The sequence below is a fragment of the Rhinoraja longicauda genome, chromosome 9 (genome assembly GCF_053455715.1).
Source record: "Rhinoraja longicauda isolate Sanriku21f chromosome 9, sRhiLon1.1, whole genome shotgun sequence".
NCBI classification, from domain to species: domain Eukaryota; kingdom Metazoa; phylum Chordata; class Chondrichthyes; order Rajiformes; family Arhynchobatidae; genus Rhinoraja; species Rhinoraja longicauda.
The window spans coordinates 10,516,570-10,527,552 of record NC_135961.1 but is presented as its reverse complement, the minus strand read 5'-3'; the positions used below and the strand labels follow the sequence as shown (position 1 = coordinate 10,527,552).

Below are 10,983 nucleotides of genomic sequence, written 5' to 3'. Positions count from 1 at the left end.
TCCCAACTGCAACGTGACGCCATGTTGAGCCTACAAGTGCCAGCTGGCATTGCGCGGGGGCATGCGCAGTATTCTACTTCCCCCCCCTGTGCATTCCCAGCTGCAACATGACGCGATGTCGAGCCTACAAGTACCAGATGGCATTGCGCGGGGCATGCGCAGTGCCCTCCCTGGGCTGTGGGGAAGCGCGGGCACCGGGCTCGCGCCGCGGCGGCTGCTGCTGCGTCTCGCGACTTGCCAGTTGGTGGCGGCGAGGCTGCGGAGCGCGCGTGGGTACGGCCATGCCCCGCGCCGAGCGGTGGCGGCAGCAGCAGCAGCAATGATCTGCGCGTCAAATCATTGAAACAAAAACTACTACTTTTATCTATATATATTTTTTTTATAAGCTGTTATCCGAGATTATTTTTTGTTTTTAAAATGAGTAAAAACGCGGAAGGCTCGCGGGAGGACCTGTCTAAAATTGCGGACGAAGAGCTGATGAAGTGGAGTAAGGAGGAGCTGGTGAGGAGACTTCGGAGAACCGATGCCGAGAAGATGACGGTCATGATCGATCACAGCAACCTGATCAAGGAGGTGAACCGTCGGCTGCAGGTGCACCTGACTGAGATACGGGGGCTGAAAGACATCAACCAGAAGCTGCAGGAGGACAACCAGGAGCTCAGGGATCTCTGCTGCTTCCTGGACGACGACCGGCAGAAAGGCAAGAAGGTGTCGCGGGAGTGGCAGCGGCTCGGCAGGTACACTGCGGGAGTGATGCGCAAAGAAGTTGCCCTGTACTTGCAGAAAATGAAGGAGCTGGAGTCCAAGCAGGACGAGGTGGTGAGGGAGAACTCGGAGCTGAAGGAGATATGCCTGATGCTGGACGAGGAGAGGGGTGTGGGCAGCCGCTGCTCCATAGACAGTCAGTCCAGCCTGCTGCACCTGAGCGCCACAAGTGGTTCAAGGGACGTGGGCGATGGCAGCAGCACCTCCAGCGCCGGCAGCACCGACAGCCCCGAGCACCACGGCCAGCTGACGGGCAGCAGCCCCGAGCACCTCCAGAAACACCGGGCGGCCGGCGGAGGCAGTCCCGAGCACCTGCAAAAGCACCGAGGAAGCAGCCCCGAGCACCAGAAACACAGCCTGAACACCGGCAGCCCAGAGCTCCTGCCCAAGCACATGAGCGGCAGCGCCGAGCACCTCCCCAGGCACATGATCAGCTCCAGTCCCGAGCACCCAAAGCACGTTATCATTGGCACCCCGACTCCGGAGCATCTGCAGCAGCACCGGGGCGGCAGCCCTGAGCGCCTTAAGCAACACTACGGAGGCAATTCTGAGCACTTTAAACACCTGGGCAGCAGCAGCAGGGAAGGAACTCTGCGGAGACCATCGGCGGCAGCAGCGGACGAGCTTTCGCCTCATCACAGAAGTGTATACAATGGGATGAATGGTGGGTTGGTAGACCTACTGAAACCACAGGTGTTTTTGCAGAGACTACAAACGCATAGCCACAATATCTGATTCACTCGGAGTTCAGTGCATTTATTTTAGGGCATTGATAAAATGCGTTGTTTGGCCACATAAGCCAATAACGCGTGTTTAATAACGGCACGAAGCTCACCGATACGTTCATTTGCTATACCTATAACATCCATATAATGTTCATACCTATAACATCCATAACTTGTTAATGTAAAAACGAACTGGTAAGACTAAATTGCAGTTTTTATTGTAGCACCACAATTAATGCATGAAATCGATGCATTCACATTATAATATGTTATACAAGCCCTAACTATGTCCTAACTCCCATCGAGACTAAAAATGCAAAATGTTTTCAGGTAGTAAAAGAGTAGCGCTTTTGGTTGGTGATAAGTCGTGACATTTCTAATTAAATTTTAGATGCACATGATTTCTTATCTCAAATTTCTTATGCGCTCTTAATAAATGACATATTTATTTTCCCCCCTAAATAAAAACATTTCCATTGCATGGCAAATTATTGCCCCTGGTATGCCCCAGTACATTAGAAAGAAAGTGCATACATTGGGTAAATCTATTAATGTACCAGTTTTACTGATAAATGCGTTAATATCAATATTAAATTACATAGTAAATTTTCAATGGAAATATGTAAATCTTATTGGGGTTTGGGATCTTTGGAGCTGTGTGCACACTAAAACCATTGGGATTAAAAAATGACATTGTTTTTCCAATAATAAAAGTAATTTATTAGAGTACATGCAATTTGTTGAATTGCAGAACATTTAGGAAACATTGATTTTATTCTTTGAACTGGTTTTTGCCTTTCTGCATATAAATATATAAAATAAACCGCCATCATTATTGATATAAATACCTGCATTTCATATTAAATTTTGTTTAAATTAACAAATTGTAATATAAAATACGTTTAGTTGTAAACACATTTTATAGACTTCCACTCAAACTGGATTTTGTTGTTGAGTGGGATTAAAGTGAGAATATTCTAAAATTCCGGAGGCATCTAACTTGTTGGATCAAGTAAATAAAATTTAATGAATATACTTGCGTGATAGTAAAACTTCAAAACAAACTATTTCAGGCTCAATATTGCACTGTTTCTTTGAAAAGGTAATACCAGGCTTTATTGATATATCTTCCTGTTTATTCATGAAACATAATTCATATATCTGTAATTTTGGGGGATTAATGTTTGTTAGTTATTTGTTCTATTTGAAGGAAGACATGAAAGGAAGTGATAAGTTTAAAACCAGTATGTAACTAAAATATCCTGATTATAAAGCAGTCAGAGAAATATGAGGTCAAGTGTGTTGTGGCTATTTACTGGTAAATATTGGTTTACTGTAAATATTGTTCCAATCTTGGCTCACTTGAAATGGAGATTCCTTCCGAATTCAAGCCATAGATTATTCATTCAGTTCCAAAACTTTTAAAATTTGATGCCCGGAGCAGGACATAGATTGATTTGGGATTTTTTAATATTGGTATAGATTTGAGACACAGTGATCTTGTCCAGTTCTAAAATTGTTGAGATGTACCCTGTAACTGTGTGGTCAGTTACACTCTGGTTTGATTGACTGCAGTGTTGGAGATGAGTGACTCACCCAAAACTCTTTGGGTTTTCACAATGACAACAAACCATGCTTTGAGTTGTGTCCAATTACAGTTTATTGGTAACCTGTAAATTGTTTACACTGGTGATGATGGTGTCTTCAGATAGCTGAAATAATATGCAAAAATTACATCAACTAAATAAATATTGTTTAATGTTTGGTATTCAATTGGGTATGGATATTTCCCTTTTGAGATCCAAGAAAAATGCCTGTTTTGGTTGATTCCAGATGGATGTCAATCCACATAAAAATGTCCAGTACAAAATTAAACAAAGCTGGAAATTAGATAATTGATATCAGAATTAAGCCGTATTATTGTGAGCATTATTGTTGAATCTCTTCTGTGTAATCCAAACTATTGATGATTTGCTTTCATGCTAGACTGGCGTGACATAGCTGTCAATACCCACGAAGCCTTAAATTAGCACAGGAGCATCAAAGTACCTATTTATGTTATGGAAGTAGAACCTCTTGAGTAAATCAAATTGGAACTAAATTTTGACTATAGTATGGTATGTGCAATCCAAACTAGCACCTGCTTGGCTGCAGCTAGATCCTTTATTTCCAATGCATGGGTGAGTAAATGGAAATTCACACAAGGCTGATTGGAATGGGAATTTTGGGAACTAATTGATTATGTTGTAAATACCATGGAACAACCGGTATGAACTACAGTACTTAATGCCAGGACATACTGTAAGTGAAAGAGAAATCATAAAGAAGACAGATTTGGAAACTCAACGGCAAGCAGATCAAGAACCATCTGTGTTCGTAATGAAATATTCGGTGCCAAAAGTGGCCATTCAGCTTATCCTTTTGTTTTCTAGATCCATTTTCTTGCCCCTCTCTATTTTCATTTTATGTTGTTTTTCAATTTATTCTTTAGATTATTAATATTGCAGGTAATTCTATAGTCACTTCTGGCAATATATTGTGAAAATTATATCAAAACAGTGCAATAAACCTCAATCTGCCCTTGTTCCTGTGAAATTGCGTTTATCTAAAGCCTTTCATGTTATTTTTGGGAAATTCTGAAGTGCTTCACAGTCAAATTACATTTTCTGAACTTTAATCTCTGTTATAATATTGTATGCATGAAGGCCAATTTGTGCACGACAGTCTCCCAGGAGTAGCAGTGCTGATAATTAGATGGTCCATTTTTGTGATGCTGGATGAGAAATAAATATTGGCCAGGAATTTGGGCATTTGCTTCTTCCTCATCTGGAAACTTTAATATCCATGTGAGAGCAGATTGCAACCTTGGTTAAATGCTTCATTTAAAGGATGACACTTAAGAAAGGGAAGCAAATTGCATTTAAAAAGGTATGATTTGTATTTACAATTAGAAAAAAGTTCAGTATTTAGATGACTTGTTTATGAGTGACACAAAGATGAGAGTTCCAGTACACATCATCTGTCTGCTACAAGTCCCTAAAATGCATTGTGAGAATAATGTTTGTAATCCTGTTGAGGAAAAGTATACTTTTGTTCAACAAAGAATTGCAAAAATATGGATTCATGACATGGTATTAGTTTCAAATTCCAGTCGTCTTTGCCTAAATTTGAAACGTAATTTGGTATGGGAATCACAAATATTGTTTGTTTTTGGAAAGCACCAGAAATGTTGCAAACATCCAGAAATAATTCCCTCATCAGGAATAAAACTGAGCTTACCACTTATTTGTTTTTGAAAATTATTGGTCAATAGATATGTGAACATACTAAAATCATACATTGGGGGTATAGATGGAATCAATCTTCTTTCTCCTTTGACAAGCTGATGGATATTACCATTTTAACATAAGTGTTTTGAAGCAAATTTGAACCAAATTGGGCAAACATTATGCATACAGAAGCTGCTCGTTCAACTTGATCCATTGCTTTGATTAATGTGACCTTCATAATTTTCTTCAAACTACAGATAAACTTATAAAATGCAAAAATGCTTTCTTTTCATTTTGAGGACATTGTGTGAATTTAGTAGTGGTCTTAATCTCCAACTGTATGAAATGCAAAATGAGGTAAATAATTCACTTCAGTGACCGTTTTATGTTCTTTTGTTTAATAGAGTATGATTTAGCAAATAACATTTTTTACATGTTTTGCGTGAGTAATAAATACAAGCCAATTTTTATGAGAGTTGGGTAGAAGTACAGGTAAAGTAAATCCTAAGTGTAAGAAGAGCTGCTACATCATTATTAATGTGTTCCATTTAAGAAATATTTGAGTTTGTATTGATGAGTTCTGTCTGTATTAATGGTCAATGGTTGTCTAAATACTGTACCTCATTGTTCGTTACAACAGAATCTCAAAAAATATGTCTGTCCAGTAAGTAAATGTGAAATGTAAGTAAACGTCCTTATCTGAAAATCGGCTTGGTGGTGTGTTGACTGCAGTTATTCTGATTAAGTCTAATTCTCTGTATTCTCTTGAACTTCAGTAGTTTATCTTATTCTTTTATTTTTCAAGACATTTTTGCCTTTGGAATCTTTGTTATACTGTTCGGTGTAGTAGACATTTCAGTAATTTTGAATTGAGGAATAATCCTTAGGGAGTTCATTTTTTTTGCCCCATATTTCCATCCTAAAAAAAAAGACATTGTTGGCATATCTTTGGTACCAGCAAGGGCAGTCTGCATCTATAAGCCTGGCAATGACTATTATTCAAATTATTCTAAATGTATGACATCGTCAGTAAGTCTGTACATGATTTAACTTGAAGGCCATACAAATCCACCTTGGAGCTGTGAAATTATTGGAAGTTTGAACCTTGGGTTAATTTTAATGCTTTCCCTTACTGAAAACCATTGAATCCAATTGAAATAGTGTTATTTTACTTAGTGGAAATAATATAATTCAACAGAGAGTGTGGATTACATCGTTATATCTTGGTTGAATTATATATTTTGCAGTGAATTAAACATTGATCCATCAAAGATTTCAGAATATGTCTTTTACTTTCTTTTCAAAATTGCACTTTTATAGCAATTATTATTATTTGCCTTCTAAAACTGCTTAAGTGAATTTCCAGAGAACGTTTACTTTAGTTGTTACACTCTGAACTGGATATCCCAGTGAAATATTTCCTGCATCTGTCTCTTTTCACTCTATTCTCTTTGGAAGATGTTGCCTTCCGATTGTGGCATGATTTTGAAGGTTTGCCTTCAGTACTTGAAGGTTTGCCTTCAGTACTTGAACCAGTTTGCTATTCTTTGTTAGTGCACCATGTGTCAGTCAACTGGGGACATACCTAGTGAGGTATCATCTACACAGATGTGCATTTTAAAGCAGTTGGTACAGGATTGTGCTTGTGATCATAGATCTTTGTTGACTTTTCAGATTCTCTGAATAAAATCACCTGAATAATTTAACTTTTCACTTGATTAACACATGATTAGAGAAGCTGTTTATTGGTTGTTTTAATATAATAATGTAAATTCCTGAGAAAAGAATGTGATCCCACTCAAAAATTGAAATTTATACAGTAAATGTTTATCTGAATTTTACATAAAAAAACATTAGACATGGGCTTTGAAACCAAGGTTACTTAAAAGGAAGGAAAACGTGAAGTTAGTAGTTATGAAATCATCTGAGAGATGGGTAGTGTGTTGGGGCGCGGGAGCTGTAGTGTGCAATGGCCTTGATTTGCATAATATAAGGGAGTTAAGCATGGACGATGCTTATTACAGCTTTGAAAAAGGAAGATGTTTCAGAGTACTATTTACTGTTGTAGTAATACTGATAGATAGAAGGTCACAAATATTATAATGAAGGGCAAAAGATTAGCAATAAGATACAAATCATTGATCATGTTATAGGATTATTATTTCCCGTCAACCAATGTGAGAAATGTATTGGGGAAATCTCTGCCGGTTTAACAACAGTGTATTAAAAGTTTGATTGAACTTGTGATTTCTAGAATATTCATAGGTTACGTGAAAACACGGTTCAATAAACTTTAACCATTCATATTTGAATTCTGAAAAAGGTAAAACATTTTAATTACTGAGTAAGGACTGAGAATCATGGAAGGCTGAGATGGTAATTGTTGTAGATTTTAGTGGGAGAAAAATTAAATGCCTTCCTCAAGGAAGGATGCTTTTGCTGTTTTATCAATGAAGACAAAGGTGATGCTGTAATGCAATCATGGTGTTTAAAGTTGAAACTTTAAAAAATCAAGTCTGGTAACACGTCAAATTGTACAAGATGAAATACATCTGTCAGCATATAAATTGTCAAATAATCCTACTGTTTACATATCACACTAAAATCTATCAAGATGAACCACTTTAGAAAAAAAAGCCATATTAAGACAAAGTTGAAATACATTGGATTATAATTAGCTGTGTCGATCCTTTAAATTTCAGAGTTTAGGCCAAAGTAACAAATTTTCCAATTTATGAATTTTGATGAATAGGTTTACAAAATGTTTTGTCTGCATTCATTTACACAAAGCCAATTTTCTTCCCGAAGTAGTTTTTTTTCATGGACTTTATTGCACACATCTAAGCAGACTACATTTCATAGGTGCTATGTGGGCTTGATGCCACAATTATAACCTAAAACAAAATGGGTTGGAAATGGAAGTGTAAACTCTGAATATTCACCTTGATTAGATGGAAATAGGGGCATATTTTTGCTATTCTTTGTTTTGACATAAATGGGGAAAATTGAGATAGGAGGAGTCAAAGGAGCTAACCTAATTTTCTTTATTGGTTCAACTCAAGATTAAAAAGAAGACTCTTCTGCTCGTAATGTTAGATTAAAAATTTCTTTGAAGCACTTAATCGAGTCTGTGTTTATCAATTAACATGCACATCTGAACTGATGAACATGCAGAGAAAACAAGTCTGATGATATTAAATTACTCGCCTGTGAACATAAAGTAAAACCATGCTGTATTGAATAAAATCAATACCAACGCATTGTGATATACCACTGCTGAGTCAGTATAATGACGTTGGAATTCTTGGATACAATTCTTCACAACTGTTGCAAAGAAGATCAGTGAGGCTTTTGTTTTACTACTACCTTCATGTTATATTGTAGATTGTCTCTCGTTCAATGATTACTGGAATTGTTCAGCAACTTTACAATATTTTAACTTCAATTGGATGCACTTTGTCAGTAATATAAATATTAGTTGATGTTTTTTCATTGATGATCTTTGCTGGCCAATTCTTGATAGTTTCCATGTCAAAAGGTCATTCATTCTTCAGCTGCTGGCACTTATCACAACATTTTCTTTCTGAAGTGCTAACTCAGGAAGATTATAGTTTGGAGTGTTCTAAAAATGACAAAATCAATGTCAGCTTTAAAATAGTCTTTGAAAAGCTGTGATGCAAATATGTTATAGAAACAGATAACCACAATCCCTGACGACACTGTGATCTCAGGCTCTGAGGTCTATGTCAGATCTTTCACGAGGTAAATTCTTGTAAAACTTGCGTATACATGGTCACATTCTTAAAACCTGTGCAGGCCAACTGGCTGAAGTTTTCATGGATACCTTCAACCTCTCAGTATTACAGTCCCCACTTGCTTTAAAAGGATAACCTTAAACTGGTGTCCAAGAAGAGCAAGGTGACATGCCTCCATAACCACTGACTAGTGGCATACATGTTCAATATAATGAAATGCTCTGATTGGTTGGTTATGATGCATTTCAAATCCTGCCTTAATAAGGACCCAGAACCACTAAAAGAGGCTTGCCACCTCAACATATCAGCAGTAGATTGTTCTTGCTGGCTCTCCTATCTGCACTGGACCACTTGGAAAATAAAAACACATCCATCAGGCTACATTCATTGATTACAACTTAGCATTCAACACCATCATCTATCTATATATCTATATACTAAAACTCTTGTTTGTTTGTTCCTGAACTTCAGCCAAAACAATACACGATAGCGTGACAATTTTAGGTCCACCTTACGGTCATCCCTTTGGTGCTAATGGAAGAAGTTTCATTGAAATCGGAGTTATATTTTTTAAGTTATTCACATTTTAACGTTTAAATCTATCTCCTAGGGAGGGGGGGAGGAGGGAGGATAAGGGAGGGGAGAGAAGAGAAGAGGAGAGGAGGGGAGGGTGCTGCACCAATGCAGGAGAGGTTTGGGCCCAACGGGTCCACTCGGTCTAGTCCCCTCTAAACATCAAACGGAGAAATGGGTCTCTCCGCTCGTTCCTTTGCAATTGGATACATGACTTCTATATGGGCAAATTTCAATCAGTACTAATTGGCAACAACAGTACCTCCTCAATGACCATCAGCACAGGGCACCTCAAGGCTGTGTCCCCAGTTCCCTACTCTGCTCTCTGTACCCATGGCTGTGTGACTAGGCACAGTTCCAAAGTCAGCTTTAAATTTGCTGATGATATCACTGGGACGAATAATGGGTAACAATGATTCAGAGTATTGGAAGGAGATCAATAATTGATTGAACGGTGCCAGAACAACAACACCGATTGTTGACTCAAGGAAGGGAAAGCTGAGGATCCATGAACCTGTCTTTTCTGACTGGATGGTGGAGTAGAGTCAACAGCTCTGTTCCTGGACGTATACATCTCTGAAGATCTGTCCTGGGCCCAGCACATTGATGTAATCATAAAGATCTTCCATAAAAGATTGAGAAGATTCGGCATGCTGTAGTTGAATGCTCTATTGACCTTTTGAAGGTGAATGGTTGAGTGCAGACTGACTGATTGCATCATGTCCTGGTTCAGTAACTTGACTGTCCAAGACGGAAGGAGGCTGGAGAAAGTGACGGACATTGCCCAGTCGATCACGGGTATTGACCTCCACATTGTCGAAGGAATCTACGTGAGGAGTTGACTCAAAGTGAGCTAAGAACCTCATCACTCTTGCCACGCTCTCATCTTGCTGCTACCATTATGAGGAAGGTACAGGCACCTGGGAACTTTGATCTCTCGAGTCAAGAATAACTTCCTCCCATCAAAATTCAGGTTTTTGAGACAAACTACACAACCCTAACCACAACCCTATCTCAGCAATAGTTTCGGGTTTTTGTTTAGGTTGCACTGCAATGGTCTGGTTACTTAATATTACTGATCATTTATTGTATATTGATAATTCATGGTATTATTGATTATTGTGTTTTTTGTGTGTTAATGTGCATATAAAGCTGCAGCAATTGAGATTTTTTTTGTTCCATTCCCAGTGCAAATGACACGTAAACATTTTTGAATCTCTTGAAATATAATTTGTATTTGTTACGTAATGCAATGTTGCAAGGATGTACTGGTTGTTAGTTGGCCACCTCAAATAGCCCCTAAGCTGCAGGTTAGTTGTAGAATCTGGAGGGTGTTGATGGAAATTTGGGCATAATGTGATTGTTATAATTGATGGTTGGCATGAACTCAGTGGGACAAAAGGTCTTTTGCCATCATGTATAACTGACTCTGAAATCACAAATCAATTAATCATAGGAACCCAATTTAGAAAGCAATTGGTTAAGAATATTTTGTATTTAAACCAAACAAGGCTCTACTTTGGGGAAAATCATGAACTGAATTGGGATGCAAACAATCCGTAGTGTCGGGAACTGAATTAAATGTTGAGTAATTGCAGTTAATTGTAAAAAGATGCTCAGACTGCACATAACTCTAACTCATGGCTAATAACTCAAATACAGTGCCCTCCATAATGTTTGGGACAGACCCATCATTTATTTATTTGCCTTGTACTTCACAATTTGAGATTTGTAATGGAAAAAAATCACATGTGGTTAAAGTGCACATTGTCAGATTTTATTAAAGGCCATTTTTATACATTTTGGTTTCACCATGTAGAAATTACAGCAATGTTTATACATAGTCCCCCCATTTCAGGGCACCATAATGTTTGGCACACATGGCTTCACAGGTGT

The 10,983-nt window shown here is 38.2% G+C and overlaps 1 protein-coding gene across 3 annotated transcripts in view; it reads left to right on the top strand.

Moving 5' to 3' along the window:
- Positions 1–221: 221 nt before the first annotated feature.
- The window catches only part of ccdc85a (coiled-coil domain containing 85A), a 395,213-nt gene continuing 384,451 nt past the window's right edge, over positions 222–10,983 (top strand). For all 3 annotated transcript variants that reach the window (XM_078404773.1, XM_078404772.1, XM_078404771.1), the window contains exon 1: positions 222–1,429. In XM_078404773.1, the coding sequence (XP_078260899.1) occupies positions 418–1,429 (1,012 nt within the window). In that variant the 5' untranslated portion in view covers positions 222–417. The remainder of the gene's footprint in view (positions 1,430–10,983) is intronic.